At 38.9% G+C, this 23,661-nt stretch overlaps 1 protein-coding gene across 1 annotated transcript; it reads left to right on the top strand.

Annotated features, from left to right (window-relative positions):
- Positions 1-4,854: 4,854 nt before the first annotated feature.
- Positions 4,855-23,290, top strand: TMEM106B (transmembrane protein 106B). The gene is made up of 8 exons (XM_068674048.1): positions 4,855-5,118; positions 8,170-8,391; positions 10,512-10,575; positions 11,893-12,052; positions 12,848-12,988; positions 13,079-13,128; positions 16,667-16,720; positions 17,503-23,290. Exons 2-8 carry the CDS (start codon positions 8,172-8,174, stop codon positions 17,639-17,641), a joined length of 828 nt encoding a protein of 275 aa, XP_068530149.1. The 5' UTR covers positions 4,855-5,118; positions 8,170-8,171; the 3' UTR covers positions 17,642-23,290.
- The last annotated feature ends 371 nt before the right edge of the window (positions 23,291-23,661 follow it).

The raw sequence follows: 23,661 nt of genomic DNA on the forward strand, positions 1-23,661 counted from the left end.
CTGTTTATGTTTTATTCATACAGAATAACTCAGTGCACAGGCCCTACCATCAGAAAACACATAGCAATGAAAGTACCTGTGACACACTGTGTTCAGCTATTACATGTATCTAAAAATATTTACCATAGAATACCATTAAAATCAGCAATTCCGAAATACAGATAATATTTCAGAAAGGGGAAAAAATGTTTCAAAAACTGAACTCTTAAAAATCCAAACAAATCAAATTAATACACTGGATTTTCAATATACGTATTTTTAATTCTTTACATTTAGTGCATCCACAGCCCAAAGGAGCAGTAGAGCACAGGGTACAACATCAAAGGTGACTGGTATGTTGCTGATCAAATACACTGGATAGATTTGGGTCACAAGTCTTTCCTATTGTCCTATTATCCTGTGCCTCAAGTAAGGTTGCTTCAGATTACATACACCTACATTTGGAATGACTGGTATATAGCCCAGCAGAATTCTCTCTTTTTCTGTCTGTATTTTTTTTCTTTTTTTTGGCCTGACTGTGACTTCAGCTACTTTTCAATAATGAAACCTGGCACAAGTAACCACTGCAAACACTGTATAGCTCAGTCTGGTGAATGGGACTGGGATGACTTGTGAATAAAATAAGACTGCTGCCATTTTAATGAATCAGGGGTAAAATAACTAAAAATTAGGATTGTTTTTAATTTTTACCAGGCTAACTTATACCTCTTTCCCGAGTTTCTCAAAATAAAAATCACATTATAGAGAATCACCATTTTCTCTTGGCTGTCATTATAAACAAATAATAGAGAGAAGTTTAAAAAAACATGGTCTTTATAACATGTCAGTGTGAGCATTCCTGGGGCTATTTAAGGCGGAGGAAGAATATAATCCACATAGGCAACTGTAGCAGTTCTTCAAATGATTATTTTCTTTATATAAATCAGTAATAATGATCATCCTAAAGTAGTTATGGGCTTTCTTAAATGCCTTCTCTCCCATCAGCAACACGTCAGTGGCCACAATCCCCCATATTGCTACTTTATATTCTAGATTAGACAGAAATCACTGTTTTTACAATCTTGTTGTTGGGTTTGGGATGTTTTGTTTGGTTGATTGGTTAGCTGTTTTTGTTTTAGTTATGTTTTGTTGGTTTTTTTTTGTTTTTTTTGCTGAGGAGAAGTTTCTGGACTTGGAGATGAGTTGATGATACAAATGGGTTCCATGTCTAGCTCAGCATTCAGATAGCATGACACCCATTTTCAGCCTGGTAGGCTACATGAAAACAAGGTCTATGCAATCACTCCATAACTTTGAAGGTGATAGCCAGTTTCAGATGAGTTTGATGGATAATAAAGTTTATACAAATTTCATAAAGATAGATAACCAGGCAGAAGAGATGAGGGATTGAACATTTACAAGTTAATACTTAATAACTTTCTATCCAGTCAGCAAATTTCTACAAAATTCTGTTTCTGAATGTGGTGGTCTACATGTTACTGCCAGAACACTCTGCAGGAGAAGATGTTAGGTGTATGTGGTCATAACAGAAATTCTTGTTATAATTCAGGTAAATAGTCTGCCAAGGGGTAAATCCATAGGAGACCAGGTTTCATTACCTTCAGTGCTCACCAAACCAGAGCTTATATTTCTGAAGGGTGAAATAAATGTGGCCAATCTTAAGTTTCTTCAGATAAATAATGCTACTGGGTTGATATTCATCACTGGAGGGAAAGAAGAACTAGATTTAATTCATCTCTGGTGTTTCTGAGGTCATGCAGGTGCACAGTGGTGCAACTGACTGCTGTGGAGATTGCTAATTCCAGCTCTTTCAAGGACCTGACTCACTTGTCATATCCCAGCCACAAAACTCAACTTGAAGCCAGATTCATCACTTTATTTCTTTACTGATGTACTATCAGAAGTATAAAATGAACCTGGTTAGTGATCTATGAGAACCAAGAGCTCTTATTACTCGCAGCTGTCCCATAACTCAGTCCAAAGGTGATGATCTCAACTTCCCTGTTTCTGCCATTTGACTGTTTCCATTTCATACCCCTCACAGTATCATTCATACCATATGCCTATCACACATTTTTAACTGATTAATTTCTGTGTCTGTGTTTAAGCATGCAGTCCCAATCGAGTCATGATTAGCATAATCTAATCAGTTTCATGAACTAGCAGTACTGGATATTGTGCAGTCTGTACTTCCTCGGTACAAAATACCCTTTCCATAACCAAAGGCACGCTGTCTCAATCAGTCCAAGCCCAGTGGCCCACTTCAGTACCACTTCCAAGCACCTCATCACATATCTAAAGCACTTCGAGTGTAGTTCTAATGCATACATCTTGCTATCAGTATAGCACATACTTTACATGTTTTTCAAGCCTGTATAGTGGGTGTGACACTTTACAGGACCTTCATATTATTGCTTATTCTCATATTTTATTGCATTACTTCAGCCTACAACAAACATGTGATACTTAAGATAATTATGAAGGAGCTGAAGGCACCTAATGGGTGAGCAAGATACTTCCAGTGTTTCTGTTTCTCCTTCTTAAGTTACCTTTAACACATAATTTCTAAATGAAAATAGCACAAAGCAAAGAAATATCCAGAGGTACGTTCCCTTCTATCATGAAAACTTTAGAAGAGAGAGAAGAAAACAAACAAACAAACAAAAACACTTTCTGCATGAATCAAAGCTACAGAAGGAAAGGTGATGGCAAGTTGGAGATGTCTTTAATAAGAAACAGGCTCTATTGATTACACTAACAGAGAACTATCTCAAAAGCCATGCAGATTTCAACTGTTGCAATCTATCATGGCAAGGGAAACAGTTTCCCAGGCAATGTTATAACACCCTGACCTGCATGCATTTGGCTTTATGGATTAGTTTAAGTGTTGGATAAAAACTGCTACAGTCAGAGGTGCAAAAATCTGATTTGATCGAAGTCTGCATGCTACTTCAAATTCACCAGGAGTATTTCTCTTGAATAAATTTGTACTGAGAGAACTTATCAGACTGAATAATTTGAATAGCCAGAACTTGGTATGAGCATTCCAAAAACCTTTTTGTTAGACTTTTTCTTCATGTCCCTTGTTTGATAATGATTCAGGTCAACATGCCTGACTGTTGTTATTATTTAAAACTGTTCAAAAGGCAAAGACTAAGTGTTCTTACTTTCTGTTTGAACAGCTGGCAACTATGACAGCGTTTGTGCTCCCTGGGACAATATAAAGTTGAGGCAGAACCAAAAACCAAGAGCCGATGAAGACAATAGCCAGGCCTACAAATTCATATCATTTGGCACTTGCTGCTGAACGTGCCACGTTCATATATCGGTCCCGAACATGCCAGGACTCTGTTTGAAGTTTCTTACACATCATTTTATAATTAGGAACCCACAAAATACCATGGTCAACCATGCTGCACTGGCAGCTTTGTGTTGGCACCTCAGAAATCTTGAACAGTGATGGGCCAAAGTTTTGGATGAAGGTCTAACTAGAGGGACAAGAACTGTGCCAATTCTTGCCTCCTGCTTTCAGGATCTCAGTCATGCCTGGCTATAGAAGTAGAGTCCCCACTAAGCAGCATGCAGGCCCCTCCTTTAGTTGAACTGGCAAACCAGGGGTAAGGACAATTGCTGGATGTGACCTCTTAAACTCCCAGAAGACACAAGAAAGTTCCAAGGATAAAAGGAATAAATGGAACAGCATTGGCCCTGGTCAAGAAACATGCAGACCATTTTTATTTTTTTTTTCTGAGTGCATATTTGTGCAGGTGAGGGTTTTTTTTTTTTTTTTGCTTATCATTCCCTGGATACAGAGCGAGGCATGAGCTCTGCCAGCAGGGCTCACACCTGCAGCAGCTCTGGGTTGATGCTGGAGGCCGTGTGTCACCTCCAAGCATCTGAAGCAGCTTGGCACCCTGTCCTGGCCTCATGCCCGCCCCATGCTGTCATAATGACCTTGATTCCTTATCACATCCCTTGAAACCTGCCCCATGCTTGCCCTTGGACTTTGTTATGTGGTTTCCTCCAGGTCCTCTGCTCCTCAGTGGCCTGATTCATTTCAGCAGTTGGACCATAGCTCCTGAGCTGGGCCGAGCTCCTCTGGCCCTCCATCTCCTTCGTTCCCAGCTGCGTCCCCTCCGTGCAGCCTCTTGTCCCTTGGCTGCACTGCAACCCCCTGAGTGGTCTCCTTATGTCACCACAGACACTGGGTAACCACATCATGGACCAGATACCAGCACACAAAGGACAGCAACAACCTCGAGTTCATTCAGTTTCAATATACTTTATTCATTTTGCTCTGGCAAAATGCTCAGAGCACATGTCACCGCTCATGCCCGGAATAAACATTGGTTGTGCAAGAACTTGCAAAATGCAACGTGAGCTATAAAGCCAAATTGCAGCCCCTGACAGTGGTGTTGTGCCTCATTTCCTACTACCTTATTTTTTTCGCTGACCTGCTATAGCTTTCCTTGCTCGAGCTCCTAATTTCCCCAGGAGCACAGTGCGGTAACTTCCTTCCACTAGAGCTGATCAAGCAAGGAACAGAAAATAACGATGCTGGCTATTAAGATACCACCATGATCAGCGGGGAAAAGAAAAATAAGCACTTTTTTTTTTTTTTCCTGAGATGAAAGCTACGCAGAGCTTATGTGGAGGAGGGGAGACGTACAACCGCAGGCAGGGCAGGGAACTGCTGTTGGAAGTTAGGAAACCCGTTCTGCCCTCCACTTGGAGGAGGGACCGAGCCAGTTCCTCTTATCTTCATCATTTACCCTCGGTTTTACTTCCAACGCTTTTCCCCCATCTTGGGTTGCTCTGGGAACAGCCCGGCCCCGCGGCGCGCCCCATTTTGTGCTGCGGCAGCAGCAGGCCCGGGGGCTGCCCCGAGCCCCGTGAAGAAGCCACCCGGGCACCCCAGCGCCGAGCGGGCAGGACGAGACCCCGCAGCGGGGCCACCCCTGAGGGCAGCGGCGCCCCAGCAACCCGGGCTCCCCCCCACCCCAGCAGGCCCGGCCCTTGCGAACAACCGCGGCGCCGCCCCCTGCGCCTGCGCTCGAGGCTCAACGCCGGGGCCGCTGCTGCGTCGTGCCCGGAGCCTCCGGCCCGGCCCGGCCGCAGGTGGGGCCGGGGGGAGCCGCGGGGCGGCGGCGGCGGGGCCAGGGGGGGAGCCGGGCCGAGGGCAGCGGCGGGGCCCGGTGGGGTCGGGCCGGTAGGGTGGAAGGGGGGGGCGCGTTTGGCGGTAGGGCCGAGCTGGCCCAGCTCGGGCGGGGGTCGCCGTGATCCTCGCCCGCTGGGGTGTTTGTGCAAACAGCCCGATGTGTGCGTGGCGGGGTCCCTGGGGGTGAATGTGGGGGCGTCGGCAGCGTCCCGAGTTGGTTAATTTGGGTAGCGCCAGCCTTCCGGGGCGGGTGGGGGGAGGTGTGTTTATGGTTTGGGTCGCACATCGCGGGATCTTTCTGCCCCAGTAGGGCAGGTTTGGGGCTGCCAAGTCATGGCTGTGCCTGCCTCCTGCCGCTGTTTTGGGAAGCCTGCCGTGCTGCTGAGCAGCCACAGCCGGCAGCAGGTTGTGGGGCCTAAAAGCCGGGTGTTATTTTCAAAAACGAAGTAGGTCTCTAATCTCAAGTTTATGTATGTGCAAAGAAGTAAGAACGGCACCCCAGCTGTTTATTTGGGAAAGTAGGGCAGTTTAGTTTAACTCCACAAATTTTTCCCCAAGTTCATAAACAAAAAGTGGTTTTGGTAAATTTCACATGTGACTCAGGATGTGGTTGTTTTCTATTCTTAGCAGGTTACTTGGGTTTTGTTTTGTTGTGTTCTGTTGTACTGGAGTGCCAGAGCACTCTGAAGGGAGCAGCCTTAAACAAAACCGCCTTATCACAACATTTTCTTATGAGTTCTCTCTAACAAACAGAATTCAAGGAAACTTGAGATGAGTTCAGGGAAACTGGAGCACGTACGCGTATATCAGTTACAAGTGAGAGGCTGGAGTGAAGCACAGATGTTATTTAAGAAAGTTGGGCTTGAGGTTGTAGTCACGAGATGGAGGCTGTCAGGTACAAAGATGTTCTCAGAGTTGCTGTTGTTCAGCATGGAAGCACTGGGTGAAAGACCAAGGTGTTTTTAAGCATTGATCAGGTGTAGTAGTGGTGCAGAGTGCATGCTGGAGGAACATGTTTCACTGGGAGGTTGTTGTCTGTTTTCTCATTTGTAAACTGGGGCACATGTCTTCTAAGTCTCTGATGGCAGAAAAACACTATTAAATTTTAATTATTGAAACTCAGATACACTTGACATTGGGGGATACATCTGCATTACTATTTTAATTCAAATCAAGGGCGTGAAATGAATTTGCGGTTATCCTCACTTGCTGCACTTTGGTTCACATCACAGTGTGATCAGAAAGTGTCTCAGCACTTCATTTTGGAAGAAGTTAAAACTAGAAGATACATGTATGTCTCAGTTGCACGTGGGTGTTCAGTCTCAGCTAGAGGTGGTATGAAATAAAACCTGCAAAACCAAGCATAGTGTGGATGTTAGATCCTCAATAACTGTTTATTTCTAGACTTGCTTTTATTGCTCTGTATTTACTTTTAATGTTGACATAGCCTGAGTCTACCAGCAGTAGAGCAGGTAAATTGAATGTGGTTGTAATGCAGCAGGGCTAGGGACTGATCCCAAAGCTTTCAGACCTGTCAATGTGATGGCTGTTGCCTAAGCTGCACGACTAGAGTTTTGTAGTTTAAAGGCTATAGGTAAGCTATAGGGACAACAGTAAGCAAAAACCATGTGTGGAATAAATTTCAACTGCTTTTTCAGGAAACTTTTCTTCAATAGCTTCAATTTTCAATTCAATAATTTCCATTATTGAATGACACCCAAACTGCAATCTTTCAAAATTACTGTGGCAACATGAGTATAAGTAGTTTTCCTTTCCATAAGGGTCTTATTACTTAAATGAATAAAATAACACTGTGTGTTTGCTGAAACAGTAACTGGGACTTGTCAGCAATAGTTATGTTTTCCCTCCTACATTCGCCATCAGCATATTTCAGATCTTCCTGTTTTGTCTGGAGTGGTTGGTTTAAAATATTCTGGCTTGCATTGATTCCTTAATCTTCCTCCTCGTGCTTCCTTTCTCAGTGGACCAGCGTGATCATTACTAGCAACCTCATTTAAAAATTCCATTTGCAGTAGGAAAACTGAATGAGTTTTGCATACTCATTTCAAATCCCCCTGTTCCCCAAGATGCTAGTGAATTGTGTGGTTAGGGCCTCTGTGGTGGGTAATTAGAGGGTGTTATGGGGTTAAGCTGAACAACTGATAGCCAAGACTCAACAGATCTTTTTTTCTTTTTAACTTTGAATTGTTCCACACCTGTTGCAAACTAGGAAGGCTGCCACTTGTATCACTTCCTTGTGGTTTTTGGTTTTGAGTGTTTCATGGTTGTTTCGGTGGCTTTGCTGAAAAGCTATGCTCATGAGAAAAATATAAAATTTGCAGAGGTAACAAAAACTGTTTTGTGACTGATATTTTTGACAAGTTTTTATAAACACTACATGTTGCCTGCATTTACATTTAAGTAGCTCTCGTTTTTCCCCTAGATTTTACTGTGAATCAGTCCTCTTTTGGGTTAAAGAGAATCATCAGTTCAAACACTTCAAGTTCTGTATTTCTAGCTTGGAAATTAATAGCTGATCCTGTGTTCCCAGAACAAGTTCAGTCCAAAAAACTTCGTAGAGTTGGGCCCGTAGTGTTTGCAGAATCCACTGAACATCATGAAGTTGTTTTTTAGAGCATGTTAAGTCCTGAATATTTTATACAGAGGTCAATGTATTCTGTGCCAGTTCATCCAGTGCTACTTGAGTGTTGCAATGTGTTGGCAGCAGCTGCGTTGTTCTGCCTTGGAAACCTCTCAGTCCTCCTTTAACCTGTGTGTGTCAAAGGACCTGAATGGATGTCTCGTGTAGTTCAGATTCTTAGTTGGAGACTGACTCCAGCTTGATTGGGCCTTTATGGTTTGCAAATCGTAAGGTATCTAACCACACAGAAAGCTATAGGAGTCTAGGCTGACTAGTGACCATAGACTTACAGCTACTTGATGTGGAGGAATAAATTGCAAGCCATATTTGAATTGTTCTCCGTGAAAAAAACTTCTGCCTTTTATTTTAGACATGGGAAAATCTCTTTCTCATCTACCGATGCATACGTGTAAGGAGGATGGCTACGATGGAGGTACAGTGTCGGATAATATGAGGAACGGGTTAGTTCACTCTGAGCTGCACAATGAGGACGGCAGGTGTGGGGACGTATCGCAGTTTCCGTACGTGGAATTCACAGGAAGGGACAGTGTCACTTGTCCTACCTGCCAGGGAACAGGAAGGATTCCACGAGGTAAGTTTTCTTTTTCTTTTTTTAAACCCCTAAATTTACTTCAGAAAGATGTGCAGTGGTAACTGTTATAAGCCCTAGCACATAATTCTCCTAGTAAAGATATTTTTAAATTGTTTTTACATTTTATCACTAAGCATTTTATTGTTATTGCGCTGTGTGAATGAAATGGATATTTAATTAACATTGACTGTTACCTGATAGCTCTTCTCTCTTTGCAATCAAGTGTGCCTTGCTTCTCAGTTTTAAAGTCACACGTAAGCCTAGTTTTTGCAGGTGGAAGTTGCAAACCTTTTACTTTCGAGACATTTTAATACATCCTTTTTTAACTACCAGTTGTGAACTATTTGAAGCAGTATGCAACTTCACAAAAATAGCTGCAAATGTAGGCAATGTTTAAGTATCACTAGACGTGGGGAGTAAAAAGAGTGCAGGTCTGTGTAAACAAAAGCTGTTCTAATATTTTGACTTAAAAAAAATCAGATTTATTTATTTTTTTTTAAAAGAAAGACTACTTACCACAAAACTCGTTAGGAGCACTGCCCCCTTACCCCTCTCTTACATCCTAGTTGTATTGGCATTAGGGAGGCAGGCCAATGGAAGTAAGAGCTTCATAACTCTTAGAGTTTTAAAATAACAAGCACCGCTTCTGAAAACAGGTGGGTGAGTGTGCATAGGGAGGTGCAGTTAACAATACTCAGTTCTCCTTATTAGATCACGCTCTGGACATTGATTGTGGATGGACGAGAATCACTTGTTTACATAAAGCTATATACTGAATACCAAATTGCAGATATGTATATTTGTTTGTTTGAAAAATACAATTCTGAAACATCACATGCTTCTGCAGAATAACAGTATGTTTGGGATGTCCTTTGTCTTCCTGTTGCTAAAAAAGAATACTTGGGAAGTATTACACATATATTAAAGTATACAAATGGATTTTAAACAAATTGCTGAGATGTCAGGGTTTTCAGCACTTGAGCAAATGGTTTGACAGATAAACCCTGTACATGCCAAATGTCATCCAGAGCTGTAACTTATATTAAGCCACTTTTTCAGGTTACTTGGAAAAGCAGTATCAGTAGGGGGGTGGTATGCAAGGTACTGATTTTTTTTCTGAGGGTATGGGGAAAATTGAAAACTTGGTGTGTACCAGTGAGAAAGTGTGTGTATCATTTTTTAATTATTCCTCCGTACATAAAAAATAATAAAAACAATGTTTGGGGTTTTAGAGGGGAGAGGGGGAAATTAAGGGTTGACTGGGTGGCTGCATGAATAGTAGGGAAGACCACAACATGTGCTATGATGTTTAAACTGTAGGGAATCATAGGGAATTGCATTTTGGTACTTGGACCACTTTAGGTTTTCAGTATAATGAAGTTGAGATGAAAATCTGTTTTAAATTGGTACGGCTTTTTCTGAGGTTGATGTTACATACTAGTATGTGCTCAGCATGCTTTGCCCATCTTAACAATTCAGCTCGGATCTGCTTCAGCATGATCGATTAGCTAAGTGATAGCGCTGACCAAATTTGGCATTTGACTTAAAATGGAAACCAGACTTGCTCTTGAGGCTTCTCTGTTGTCGTGCGGGTCAATCTCAATTCCACCTGCTTTTATAGCAAATTGAAAAAGATACAAAGACAGGCGTAGTCCATGTATTTTCAGTAGCTTCTCGGTATTTACACTCCTTGTTTCTGCTGTTAAGATATCCACTTCCTAAAAACGCTGGCTGGTGGGGTGTCTAGTTGCTTGGAGAAGTTCCAGTGGGCATTTCTTTGGCTTCCAGATGGCTGCAATTCAGTCCTGTGAGAAACGGTTGTATGTACCAGTGATTTCCAGAATGCAGCCTGGGCACAACTTGTGTTGCAAAAGCCACCCAAATCCATATGTGCATGTGTTTTTAAACAAACCTGATTTCCTGATGAGGAGATACACAATGCCTTCTGGATCAGTTCTGACTGCCTGAGCTTCTTTCTGAATGTAGAATATTACTGGATTTTGAATGTTCATCTATATTATTTGATGCTGTAAAGTTTTGAAGGTCACTCTTTATTTGAAGTAACTTCAAAAGTAATTATTCTTTGTGTTTAAGTTCTGAAAGGTTGTTTTTATTTCTAGGGCAGGAAAACCAGCTGGTAGCATTAATTCCATACAGTGATCAGAGACTGAGGCCAAGAAGAACGTAAGTTGATAGTTGTGATATGCAAGTCCACAGTTATTTCTTCTCTTGTAGTTAAAATTGCTCAATTTAAATGAGATAGCGTTAAGGGGATTCAAGCAAAATCACTGGAATGTTTTCTTGCATTCAGTATTAAAGGAACCCTGCTTATGAGTAATATGAACCTTTACCTCTAACTCTTGGAGAGTTGTTTATTAAGGTGTGCCCGCTCCCATCATGCTGTGTCTTATAAAGTTAGTAATACTGCGTGGTCACTTCGTGCAGGTAATTATCTGAATATCTATAGTAATTATGCAACCACCTATCAAGCTTTATAGCATCTTAATTGATCTAAGAAGATACACCTTCACTATTAAAATTTAAATTAGAGTAAAGGGATTAATTTCTTTGGGCTACTGCTACAAAATAAGTCACCTAGAAATTCATTTGAAAAGCTCTGAGCTGCTAGCAGAATGAATAAACTTATCACTGTGATATAGCATATTTTTAAAATATGTATATATTTCTAGGATCTACTTAAAGGTTTAATTAGTGTTACGTAATTGTTCTTACATTTTCTAAATGTTTTGATGTTTCTATGATAAGCAGAAATGAGTGACAGGAAAAAATACAACTTCACATAATGCTATCTCAGATATCTTGGATCATAAAATTGATGTAATAGTAGTCCAGATTTGAGAAATACTCCCCTACCATTCTGATTTTGAGAAAACCACAACTGCTGTAGAACCTTTTATTTGTATACTTTTGTTATTTAAACTCCCTTTCTTCTTTTACGTTAGGTTAATTGCATGTTTGCAGTTCCTTAGCAGGGATCTAAACAAATTCTTAACACTTCTTAATTAACACTTTCCCAGAAAGTCTTTTATGACAAAGAATGTAAGGCTTTATTCTTCTTTCTGGGTATGTTGTACAAGCACAATATACTGAAGAATCCTGCACAATGTCAAAGGTTCTGCTATAAGTTAATTTTAAAGACATAAAGTGCTTATGTCTTAAAGCACATGAATATTTTCCTCTTCCGTTTACTTCTTTAAATTGTGAATGTTGGGATAACCATGTGTTTTGGAGCTTGTTTTCTGATACACGCATATATATGTGTGTGTGTGTATATATATATATGTATACAAGAGTGTCATCTCTGTGACATAGACATGAAGTACAGCACAGTCCTTCCCACTGAAACTACTGGAAGCTGGAAATAGGCTGAGATGGTTATATTAAGCAGTCATTCTTATCACTTAAGCGAGAAGAGTGGTGCGTTATTTTATTTTAATACACTTAGACTCTGAAATGTCTTTTCTTTTTTTTTATCTCCAGAAAACTTTATGTGACTGCTTCTGTTATTGTATGTCTACTTCTTTCTGGGCTGGCTGTTTTCTTCTTGTTTCCTCGCTCAATTGATGTTGAATACATTGGTGTGAAGTCAGTGTACGTCACTTATGAAGAGGGTAGACGCATAATATATTTAAATATTACGGTAAGACTGTCTATCTCTTTGGGTGTTTGTAATATATGCAACAGGAGATGCTACTGCAGTGATTTATTATATGTAGGCTAACTGGAAAGCTTAGTGTCCTAAGAACTACCAGCTTACCATTCAAAAAATGTAGCTGGACTTGCTGAGGCTGGTTCCTGTAGCTGCAGTTGTAGGCTACCATTGGATCTTCTATTTTAATGGAAAAGGTGACTTTGGAATTCTTTGCATTGTTTGGGGAATATGAGTGAAAAGTAGAGCATGTTGTGTGTGCAGAAATGTTATTGAATACCTGGTATTTTGCATCTCTCAAAACTGATTTTGAAGAAAAATTATTTCTAACTTAGCATAAAACTTCAAGGAGTTCTTTCCACATGCCTCTTGATTATTTTTTGGTAATGCATTGAATACAGGATTGCCAAAAGACTTGTGGAATTCCTCATAAGTGTCTTTAAATTAAATAAAGTAGCCATGAGAGGAAAGAGTCCTGGAATAGTTAAATTTCATGGAACGAATAACTGAGGATAGGAAGAAATGGTCAGTATTTCTAGTGGAGAGTGGTCACAAGTGGAGTTGTGCAGAATTTGGTGCTGCTCAATATATTCAAACGCCTCTGAAAAAGGGGTTGAGTGGTGGTTCCCCTCCATCTCACCCCAAGAAAATCCCCAAAGGTGGGAAAGTATACTTGCGTAATTTCAGGTATTTTTGACTCATACACAAATTAAAAAATGTATGTTCATTTAGGTACACAAAATGGTTAATTCTTAAAGGCTTCTTTTTTTTTTTTCTTTCCTCTAGAACACACTAAATATAACAAACAACAACTATTACTCTGTTGAAGTAGCAAACATTACAGCCCAAGTTCAGTTTTCAAAAACAGTTATTGGCAAAGCACGGCTAAACAACATCACCAACATTGGTCCTCTGGATATGAAGCAGGTAAATGGGACAGGCTTTTGAAGTTGAATGTATGTTAATCTTTATATTTAAATCTGCTCAGTTGTTTTTTGTTGCCTTTTTTTTTTTTAGATTGACTATATGGTGCCCACAGTCATACAGGATGAAATGAGCTACATGTTGTAAGTGTACCAGCCTATAAGTATTTGCCTGTGTCTTGGTAAAAATTATCATGGAGCTTTTGAAAAAAAACAGCTGAAATATATTTACAGAGATAGAGTGGCATTCTTTGTATGAGTTTAACAGTACTGCAAAATAACTTAAACCATATTCTTTTCAGTGATTTCATACAGTGGCTTGCTGTACCTGGCTCTCAGCACTTTGCGTGGTGTCTGTATTCCCAACAGTTCAGGCTTTGGTAATAGCTAGGACCAGCTACTTTAGGGTGTAGAAGTGCATACGGTGTTTCTTTGATACATTCCTTAATAAGTTTCCAGTAAATTTCTGTGGAGATTTAGGAAGTTAGCCTCTAATTTGTATAGAATTAAATGCTAGCTTATAATTCTGCTCTTCAGAACACATGTATACAGTCATAACCAGTGTTTACAGCGTATACTTAAAGTGTAAGCTGTTTTGTTCATAGCTTCAGAAAGTTTATTTGACCAAGGGCTCAGTATATTTTGGTATCAAAACCAAGCATTAATTCTTTTATGCTGAAATTAACTCTTTCTGTTCACTCTGAACTTTTGAGACTTCAGGTCTATGTGCAGTTCAAGTGGATGCCTTGAACAGCCCCTTTGGTGCAAGAGAGAGCCTTACAGCTTCAAAGAGTTTGAAAAAAAATTGAGACAGGTGTGAAATAGCAAATTGGCCACTAACTTTAAATAAGTAGTGTCGTACTTTTGTCACCACTTAAAGGCATATAAGTTAGGTTTGCATAAACAATGAATCCCATGAATCTACTCACCCTCTGGATACCTGAAGAATAAATGTGGCTTTCATAGAACTTGCGCTGATACTTATGTAGTTGTGGTTTTTGACTCCTGGTACAACAATTCATTGAAACTTATTCCATGGTCTGTATTGTGGCCTCAGCTTCAGTAATGCTGTGAGAGTCTGTTGCCAGCAATTGCTGAAACTTAATTTCAAGCTAGCCCTTAGATAAACCTGGGTGACTTCAGATGCGTGAAGAGATGTGGATAGGCAACAACTGTTCTGTGTGTGATCTGAACTAAATGGATTTCAGGCCATTCTGCAGCTTGACAGCTGCAACCTCAGCAATAGCATGGAACAATGCTATGCTTGCTGCTTCAGCATAGAGGTGAATCAGGCTGTCTTGGAGTGGAAGCAGAGAAGCTACTGTGTGTTTGTGCCTGTTATCTGTAATGTGGACTTTGCCTCCTTCAGGACAGCAGGTGTCTGTGAATGTTGCTGGAAAAGCAGACTAATACATAACCTGCACACATAAGAAAATGCTGCTTGCTTCAGTGAAGTGGTGCTAAACATACTGTAACTGGTAATAAAGACCTGTAAAAGTAAGGAAGTAAGGATCTAGGTACTCGTACAGGCTGATACAGTAAGGTCCTAGTACTTGTCAGTAGCAGTCATTAGCTAAGTTGTGATGTGTTTACAATGCATTAAGAGCCACACATGCAGTGGTTTTAGTCCAGGTCTGGGAGGTTATTGTGGATGGGCTTCAGCTCTTTCTGTGTACTGCAAGTCTTAAAAGCCTGGATTCCCTGTTCAGAAAAACCCAGGGCACAGCCAGTGAGCCACCTTACTTTAAGTACCAAGCCAATGTAGTTTTAGCTGATCATAGCAGGGTTTTGTATTTGTTATTGTGTTTGCTTTTTTTCCCCTGATTCTAATACTAAACTATCTGGGAAAGTCCTTGGATAATCTTTGTACAACCTGCAATACTCTCTTTATTACAGTGAATTACAATATTGTAGGCATTTTGATGTTTCCCCATCTAGTCGGTTTAGGTCTTGGGTTAGGAATAACTAAAGAGTTACTTTGATTCTAGAGAGTGGGTTTCCTGTAAAATCAGCTTAGGTCAAGTAACCTTTGAGATACTGAAGTGTTATCTGGATTCAGCAGACCTGTGTGATGAAATCGTCATCCTACAGGGTATTTCCACCCATTTATTTTTAGAGAGTTGGATTTTTGCAGCTTACCTTCAATGTACTTCCTATCTACCATTTTGTGCTGTGTAGTTTTGTGGTAATGGTGTGTGTGTTTTGTTTTTTGTTGTATTTTTTTTAAAAAGACTTTTTTTCTAGATAATCGGAACTTAAAAAGCAGTAGGTTGGTATTATATCTCTCTGCTTGCCTGTCAATAACATAGTGCTTGGATACAAGATGGCTTTATATTACAGAATCATAGAATAGAATCACAGAATCATTAAGGTTGGAAAAGACCTCCAAGATCATCCGGTCCAACCATCCCCCTACCACCAGTGTCACCCACTAAACCATGTCCCTAAGCGCCAGGTCCAACCTTTCCTTAAACACCCCCAGGGACAGTGACCACCACCCTGAGCAACCCATTCCAATGACTGACTACTCTTTCTGAGAAGAAATGTCTATCAGTTTCCAGCCTGAAAATTTCCAGCGACCTTTTGTGTGAGGCAAACGCGATAACCATTATGTTACAGGTTGTCTGTATTTTGGATTGGAAAACTACAATAACTGAGAATATCTGGCAGTATGGTCCAGCTAAATCCTGTTTCAAGCCTAGCAGTAAAAGAAAAAAAAAAAAGTCAAAATATTTGTCATTACTGGAGATACCAATGTAAAACAACTTCTGATAAAAACTGTTCAGTTTGTATTTTCATATCATCTGTATCACCTGTGTTTGTTCATTGTTTCATATTTCATTCTATATTTATTTGAGCTGGGGAAAAGAATGACAATCACAAGTAAATATTGTGAGTGGCTGTCATACAGTCCTGTTGCATTGATTGCATGCCTTTCATGAGCAACTCATTGATCTGTGGTTGAGGGGAGGGAGGGGAAGTATACACTTACGTAGCACACTGTAACAGGTATGTAGGTGTCTCTCAGAAAACATAAGTCTGTAAGTTTGTCTCGCAAGAAAACAGTAATTGATTTTTGCAGTCTCTGCGGACTGGTTAAAGGTCACTTTGCACAATAGAGAAGTGAATTGGTGCAAAAATACCAGGGCTTTCCTAAGTTCTTTATTTCTGGAGCAAGCATACTAAGACTTCTTGATAGAAATTGCTGATCTTTCACAACAGGATGCTGAAGCTAGCATAACTTTGATCTTTTGTGGTGAATTTTCCTTCCTATAGTTAAATTTGACATGTCTAAGTGAAATCACAGCCAATTATGCCTATATGCCCTTATAGTTGAATTCTTCACCAGTGAAGGCATGTTGCGATGTATTTCTTGAGATTAACTTCTGAAAGATGGAACAAGTGGTGTTTCACAGAAGGATTTTTTAGGGAATTGTTACATGTAAATAAGCACATGTGAATATGCTTTATGTGAAAGCAAGTCTATAAATAGACTTGGATTGAGTATTCACTCATAGGCAGTTGTTTTTCAACAAGTGGTTTGGTTGCCATTATTAGCAACTCTGCAGGCTGTAAATATACAGGTAGCAGAATTTCTGGATGAAGCAACAATTCTTGCTTTTTAGATAACTGTCTACAAAAGCTGATGCAAATCTAATAGCTCTCTTTCTTTCTTTTGCAGTGACTTCTGTACTTTAGCATCTATCAAAGTTCATAACATAGTAGTGATGATGCAGTAAGTATGGAAACTTCCTTTTTGTTGGAAACAACCTTAGAAGCCATGTAGTTCTCACTGAAATATTACTTAGAAGTATTTAACTGTGGTGTTTGTGTATCTTAGATAAAATGAAATCAACTTACTTTTTAGTGTAGTAGCCTCATAGTTCTTGAAACTGAACATTTGAAATTTTGACAAATTCTGGTAATGATACTTAATAGTTCCAACCACTATTACTGTATCTGCTCTGTAGTTGGGCTGTGTCCATGGAGCTACTAAGATATCAAATATTTTGAAATGAACTTATGTGTATCAGCTGCTATTCAAAAATTGCTGAGAACCTTATGACCTTGAGGCAGTCACACGCTTTTGTGTGACTTTTGTGTGACTCTGCCAGAGTCCACTTTTTGTGTCAGATTGCATAAGTAGCAGCCTGGCTTTTTGGGGGTGGAGAGATGGTATGTAAACCAACCATTGTGTAGCTTCTGTAATCATTTCTGTTCCCCTTCCAAGACAAAGTATTAATGAGTAAACCTTGGCTTTATCTAATCTTTAGAAAAAAAAAAAAAAGTCTTTGCTCAGGAGACCAAATTTTTCCCATGGGAATGAATAATCTGTAGGTAGTATAAACTGGTATTTTTTTATTATTATTATTTTAAAAACTTTGTTTTTATTGTTATGTATTTTGTCCTAAAACTAGCTCCTTAAAAACCCTAGTAACTTAAAAACACAGGTTTTTAGAAGAGGGAGCGTTAAAACCCCTTACAAAACAAATGTCTCTTCTGTTTTTTGTTTTCAAGAGTGACAGTGACAACCTCTTACTTCGGCCACTCTGAGCAAATATCCCAAGAGAGATACCAGTATGTGGACTGTGGAGGAAACACAACCTACCAGCTGGGCCAGTCAGAATATTTAAATGTACTTCAGCCTCCGCAGTAAAAGCACCTGTTAGTTAGTGTGGAATGACTGCTCTTGAAGCTTGCAGAGATCCTTTAAATAGGACTGGTTCTAAGTAAGGGTGAGAGTATGTGCATGTAACGCATAGCAAACCTGGTGGCCTGTTCACTTGAAATGCAAGGAGGAAAAAGGTGCAAAATGTATATAGATGCACTTGTTAAATGTTGTGTTTTCCCCTTCTGTTTGCTTTCTGTTACTGTAAACACTTCTGTCAAGTTGTGTGGTTGGAGAGGGAGGGGAAATTACAGATTCTTGAACTGAGTTGGGACCTTTCCTTACAGTGTGGTACATCAACTTGGAGTAATTGTGTGTATTTCTGTCTGTTTAGGTGAAATGTGTCACTAATGAGCATTTTAGAAAAATTGGTACTCATAAATTTTAAGTTTATACTTTAGTTCTTGATATTTGACTCTTGAAATTTACAGTATAACTACTTAAGTAACAAGATTGCTTTGAGGTATCTGGGTGTGAAACTAGTATTAGTGGCAATAGTTCTTTGTTTTGGGATTCTACTTTTCATTTGCTATACTTGATTAGAGGTGACATGCAGTCTGTGAAAGCCAGGAAAGCACTCATGGATGACGCTATACTTGAATGTGCAACTTCTAGAATCTGGCATCTTTTCTTTCATATTTCCCTCTGCTACCTCTGCAATGTTATAAGGAGAATGTATGTTGTTAGGTTTAAAGTAAGGTTAAAAAAAAAATCCCCCAGAATCACTACTGACAAAGGAAAAATTCAAAACTGTGGAAAATGAAGGGGTAAGACTTTGACAGTGTCATTCCGATTTGTCCTTTTGATTAAATTTTGAGTACAGCTATACAAATTAAAATTGTGTAGTCAGGATCTAAGTGAGAAGCTGTTTGAATATGGGTTTGGGCAGGTTGATGTAAATTTACAACATTTTTATTGTTTTAATATACCATGTACTAAGCTACTTGTCAGTGTTCATACGTTGGGGTATGTGTATTTTGTGCACAGACTCAGTAAGCAATGCAGTAGTTACCTGAATCTCCTGAGCGCTCACAGTTCACATTGGTTATATAAGTGAGGATAAAGCAACTCTTTCTGTAAGAATAAATTATGATGTAATCATGAGACTGACCTATAACAAAACTGTTAAAAAATAGTTTCATTGAGTTAGTTCGCACAATGAGAATTTCCAGGGCTTTTACCAAACACAGTGATTCTAAATTTGAGGTCCAAAGTTGCTTGACTTTTGAAGGCTGACTATTTGAATGGTTAGGGGCAAAACTTTTAAAACTAACTAGATCAGGATTGTTTTATTTCAGTATTAAATAAGATGCAGCTGTAAGAAAGTACTGTTGAGACCATTACGTTATAATAAATTCTAATTTTTTTAAAATAGGTGTTGCGGTTTTTATGCTGCCTATCTCCTGGAAATAAGCTAATTAAAATGAACTAGTAATAAACACTAGGGAAAAAGGCTGCTGAGTAACTTCTTGTAACTAACGATGTTTTATACTTCAGTAATTCAGTAAAATTATGTGTCTATTGTCTTTCATCGGCATTTTTTAGGTGGACTTAATTAGGGGTAGAGGTGCTGGGAAACATATCAATTAAGACTGATTTAAAAGAAAATTAGCAACGGTACAGAAAATAAAAATCCTCTGAATGCTTTGAGCACTCATCCACAATGTCTTTTAAAAGTGTGTCTGTATTGGAACCTACACTGTCAGTTTCTTGTAACTTTTGATTGATGAAGATGTTGGCTTACAAGAACTTTGATACTGAAATAATTGATGACTTAGTTATGTTCTGATTTTTTTCTTGTATCTGGGCACTTTTAAACATTCTTTATTACAGCTTATGATCATAAGGCAAACTAATTCACAACTGGCTCTCTTAATCTTCCTAGAGCATAGATGAGGTTCTGTCTTGTGTCTAATAAAACATGCAGAAGCTGGTCTGGTAGTCTGAAAAGATAGAGCTGATAACTCAAGACCAGAATAGTGGGGAGCTGGCTAGAAGCAGGGAAGTAACATCTACTATGTTGTCTGTCATAGAAAGGTTTATTTTTTTTTTTTTTGGAACACAGGGAAAATTCTGTTTTAAACCATGTCAGATCTGAAGTCAACCAGTAAGTGATACGATTTTTTTTTCCTCTATTCCCAAGTACTTAAGCCTCAAGATTGTTGTTTTGTTTTTGTTTTCATTTTTAAGTAGAAAGAACGAGAGAAGAGCTCTAGGCAGATATTTTTTTGTACTAGTTTAAACCAGTTCAAAGGATAATAGATAATCTAAAATAACTGGAATGGCACAGTGATATAGTTATTTGGTCACACCAGTGAATGCTGCTTGAACAAGCGCATGCTTAGGGATTTTACACTTGTATGTGGTGTTGTGAGACTCCAACTGACATTTGAAAGACTGGCAGACATACCGAGCAAAATGCATACTTAAGTCTGTGGATCTTCCATTGCATAACATGCTTGGTGTGGGCTACTTTAAAATAAAGAATGATCAGTGGAATTCTTTCTGTGTATGTGGAAGAAAAATAAAGCTCTTGTTTTTTCTTACATCTCTTAATCACCTGGGTTATCTAATGGATGTAAACTTTAACACCATTAATTTGTGGTGGGCTTACTGAATAACTAACAGTTCTTACCTAAAAACAGAGGCAATGTAGTAAAAATCCTACTGATGAATCCTCAAATTAAGTTAGTTACAGGAGAATCAAAAGCTTACAGTTCTGTGTGTGTTAGTTTGTGCTTGCAAAACATGTCAACATGTTATTAACCAAACAAAACAACAGTTTGAACTTAACTACTAATTTTAATATAACATCTCTTCAGATAAGCTGATGTGGCATCTGAGTATTCAAATTAGACTTGATTTCTGTGGCTAAGCTTGGAAATACTATGCAAAGAGAGCAAGGGAAGGCAATTTGAAATTGCATAACTTTGTAAACAAACAATAAGAAGAGTACATGCAAATGAGAGACCTATAATAATTTTGTATTTATTTATCTCAATTGTGTTTTGTTTGCTTGTTTTATTAAACAAAGGCAAGCCTTTTGGTTCACTGTAGACCAATGAGTACAAAGTATAAATTCTTTCAAGAAGGTCAGCTTGAAGAGCCATTGTCTTTTCTGGTTTGTTTTCCCTGTGTATAAGATGTTTTCTGATGGATTTTTTTTTTCCCTGAAGTGATGAATATTTCATTTGTAAATTCCTCTTAATCTTAAAATACTATCAAATACATACATAGTAGCATTGCATTATTATATTTCAAGGAATTTATTTCCAGTATAATTCCTTTCACTTGAACTCTTCATAGCAATTCCTGTAGCAAATGCTGTTGCACTTCAAAACGGGAGCTCTTAGTTATCTGTTGAAACAGTGGTACAGGTATTGTACTGCCATGGCACAATCAAAAAACAAAATGTGTTCTGTATACAATAACTGTAAAATGTCAAAGTTGTAACAAGGTAAATTAATATGAAACAAATGAGTAAAAAATGTTAGCTATTTGGCCACTCTGCCCTGGAGAACGAAGTTATTTAACATTTTAAATATGATGCTTTAAAAATGTATGTATGAAGCCACCAAATGAACTCAAAGATACAACCATCGAATGCCATTTGGAGAGATTAGAAGGGAAACCTTCCTCCTAAGAGGCGTTAGACCTTGTGCTTATTCTTGAACTCCTGATGTAGGAAAGAGCCTGTAGAAGCTCATTTATAATTTGTTTACTCATCTTGGTATTTAGGGGCCAATTGTTTGTTTCTTAATCTTCTGTGAAGGCAAGCATAAGAATGTTTTCCTGTGTGGTATGGCTTTGAAGTTCTTAATGCACTTTTGGTTCTTGCATGACCTTGATATTAACATTGTGGTATATTTTGCAGCCTTATGCTGACAGACTTAAGTGCATACTTTATTTGACTTTATTTCAAATCATCCCTGAAGTTCTGCAAATGAGTTGATTTCTTCATAGTAGTACATTGCAAACAATACTATGGGCTTTTTAGTGTGTGGTGTGTAAAGCTAACCATGTAAGCAATTGGCGTGCTTGGGTTGAACTTTTAGGGTCTTTAGCCATCTGACTGAAACGTTGTACCCTCGTAATGGGAAGGATGGTGCTTGAAGCATTATGAGAAGGATTTCCAAATTCAGAAAATATTAGTGTTATTTCTTATTCACCATTTAAGGTTTTTTTTTTTTGTTTTTTTTTTTTTTTTTTTGGGGGGGGGGGGGGGAGGTGGAACATGGGGCTTAGTTGTGGTTTTGCTTTTTTCCCCTCCTCTTTCTCCCCAGTATGTAGTGGGATATCTATCTGTTACCAGGCAGTATCTTATAAAATGGGTGAGTTGTTTTGGAGTCAGGCACCTATGTGAATCTGAATGTCAGTGGGACTGGACATCTACTTAAGAGATGACCAAACCTAGCAGTAATACCTCTGAGAATTCAATTTTTCCATCTCCTCTAATAAAATGCCAAAAACAAGCAGTGCTTCCAGGCTTATTACATCTGAAAGCGAAGAATAAATATGAGTGCTGCCAATGCACTTCAATAATGGACTACTGCCACCAGCAAAATGTTTGCTAGTGTTAGCCCTGATCATGCCAAAGATCTGTTATTTTGGTGACTTTGTATAGGAGGAGGGAAAAAAAAAAAGGAAATAAAAACCCAAGCCAAAACCGAACTAAAACCATGTTGGAAACAATCACTTGGATATGTCAAAATCATGTTTTGTCTACTTGAGAAGCCACCTTCCTTTTTGACCTTTAGGTGGAGTTTCTGGTAATGAAAGGGTAGATTGCAGTGCTGCCCCTATAGCTTTTGGCATGGATACCTGATTTTCTGCCTGTGGGTTGACCTGTTGGGCAGGGACTGTTCTCCAGAAGGAATTTGTCAAGTTAAAGTCCTGCAGCATAGCGTGAGACTGTCATAAGGGTCTTGCAACATGGGTGAGTGTTGTGTTTGGATACTGAAACTGCTTTTCCTTTGTGTCAGTAGGGATGTTTAATGCCAGACATGCAAGCAGATTAGGGTGCCTAAATATTTTGGGTCTGACCATGAGTGATTTAGTCCTTTTTTGTTTTAAGGAAGCAAACATAACCACTGTTAACATCCACTGTACAGAGTATGCATATAATAGCTTGAGATATGTATAGAAATACTAATGAGTGATAACTATTTTTGTAACTTAAGAATTGTAAACTGTTGTTCTTGTAACTGTGTAGCAAATGATCTATCAACTTCAGCATGATAAATAAACACTAAGTGACTTGGACACAAGCTATCTTAATGCAAGTTAACTGGAACAATGGATATGTTCTCTAGAGGTTCAAAATCTGGATTTAACTGCATTATGGATATTTGGATATTCTAGATGGGATTGTTTGAGTTGAAGAATGCTATTAAATTTTCTATTAAAAAAAAAACTTGGGTCACATATCTTTTCTTAAACTCACTTGATAATATTTTTCTCTTTTACTTCTACGTCTCCCTATAACTTTTCCCACAAGTGTTCATGAACTTTCAATGGTATCATTTGAATTTTTATAACTATTGGCATTCTGTGGTGTAAGAACTCTGCAATCTACCTTTTTTGATATTATGTTTTGTTGTGTTAAGTCTGTAATAAACTGGAGTATCTTAAAGCAAATCACCATTAATATGAATGAATTACTGTTGTCTGACTTTGGGCTACTAAAGCATCTGGCTCAAAACGCTAGGGTGCTGTGGTGCTGGTTGACTCCAGCAGGCAGATAAGCCCTTCAGCCCGGTTGCTTGTTGACTTCCACTGCACTGCACAGAGGTGAAGGAGAGAATCAGAAAGGCAAAACCAAGCTCATGGGATGAGATAAAGACAGTTTAATAGGTGATGCAAATCTGTGTGTGGAAGCAAACCAAGGTAAGGAATTTATTTCCTGTCAGTAGGCAGATGTTATCATAGGGAAGACATGCACCATAACCTCAGTTGTCCCCGTTCTTTCCCCTTTTCCTGAGCTTTTATTGCTGAGCAGGACTTTGTAA

This window comes from Anas acuta, chromosome 2 (assembly GCF_963932015.1).
Source record: "Anas acuta chromosome 2, bAnaAcu1.1, whole genome shotgun sequence".
Lineage (NCBI taxonomy): Eukaryota > Metazoa > Chordata > Aves > Anseriformes > Anatidae > Anas > Anas acuta.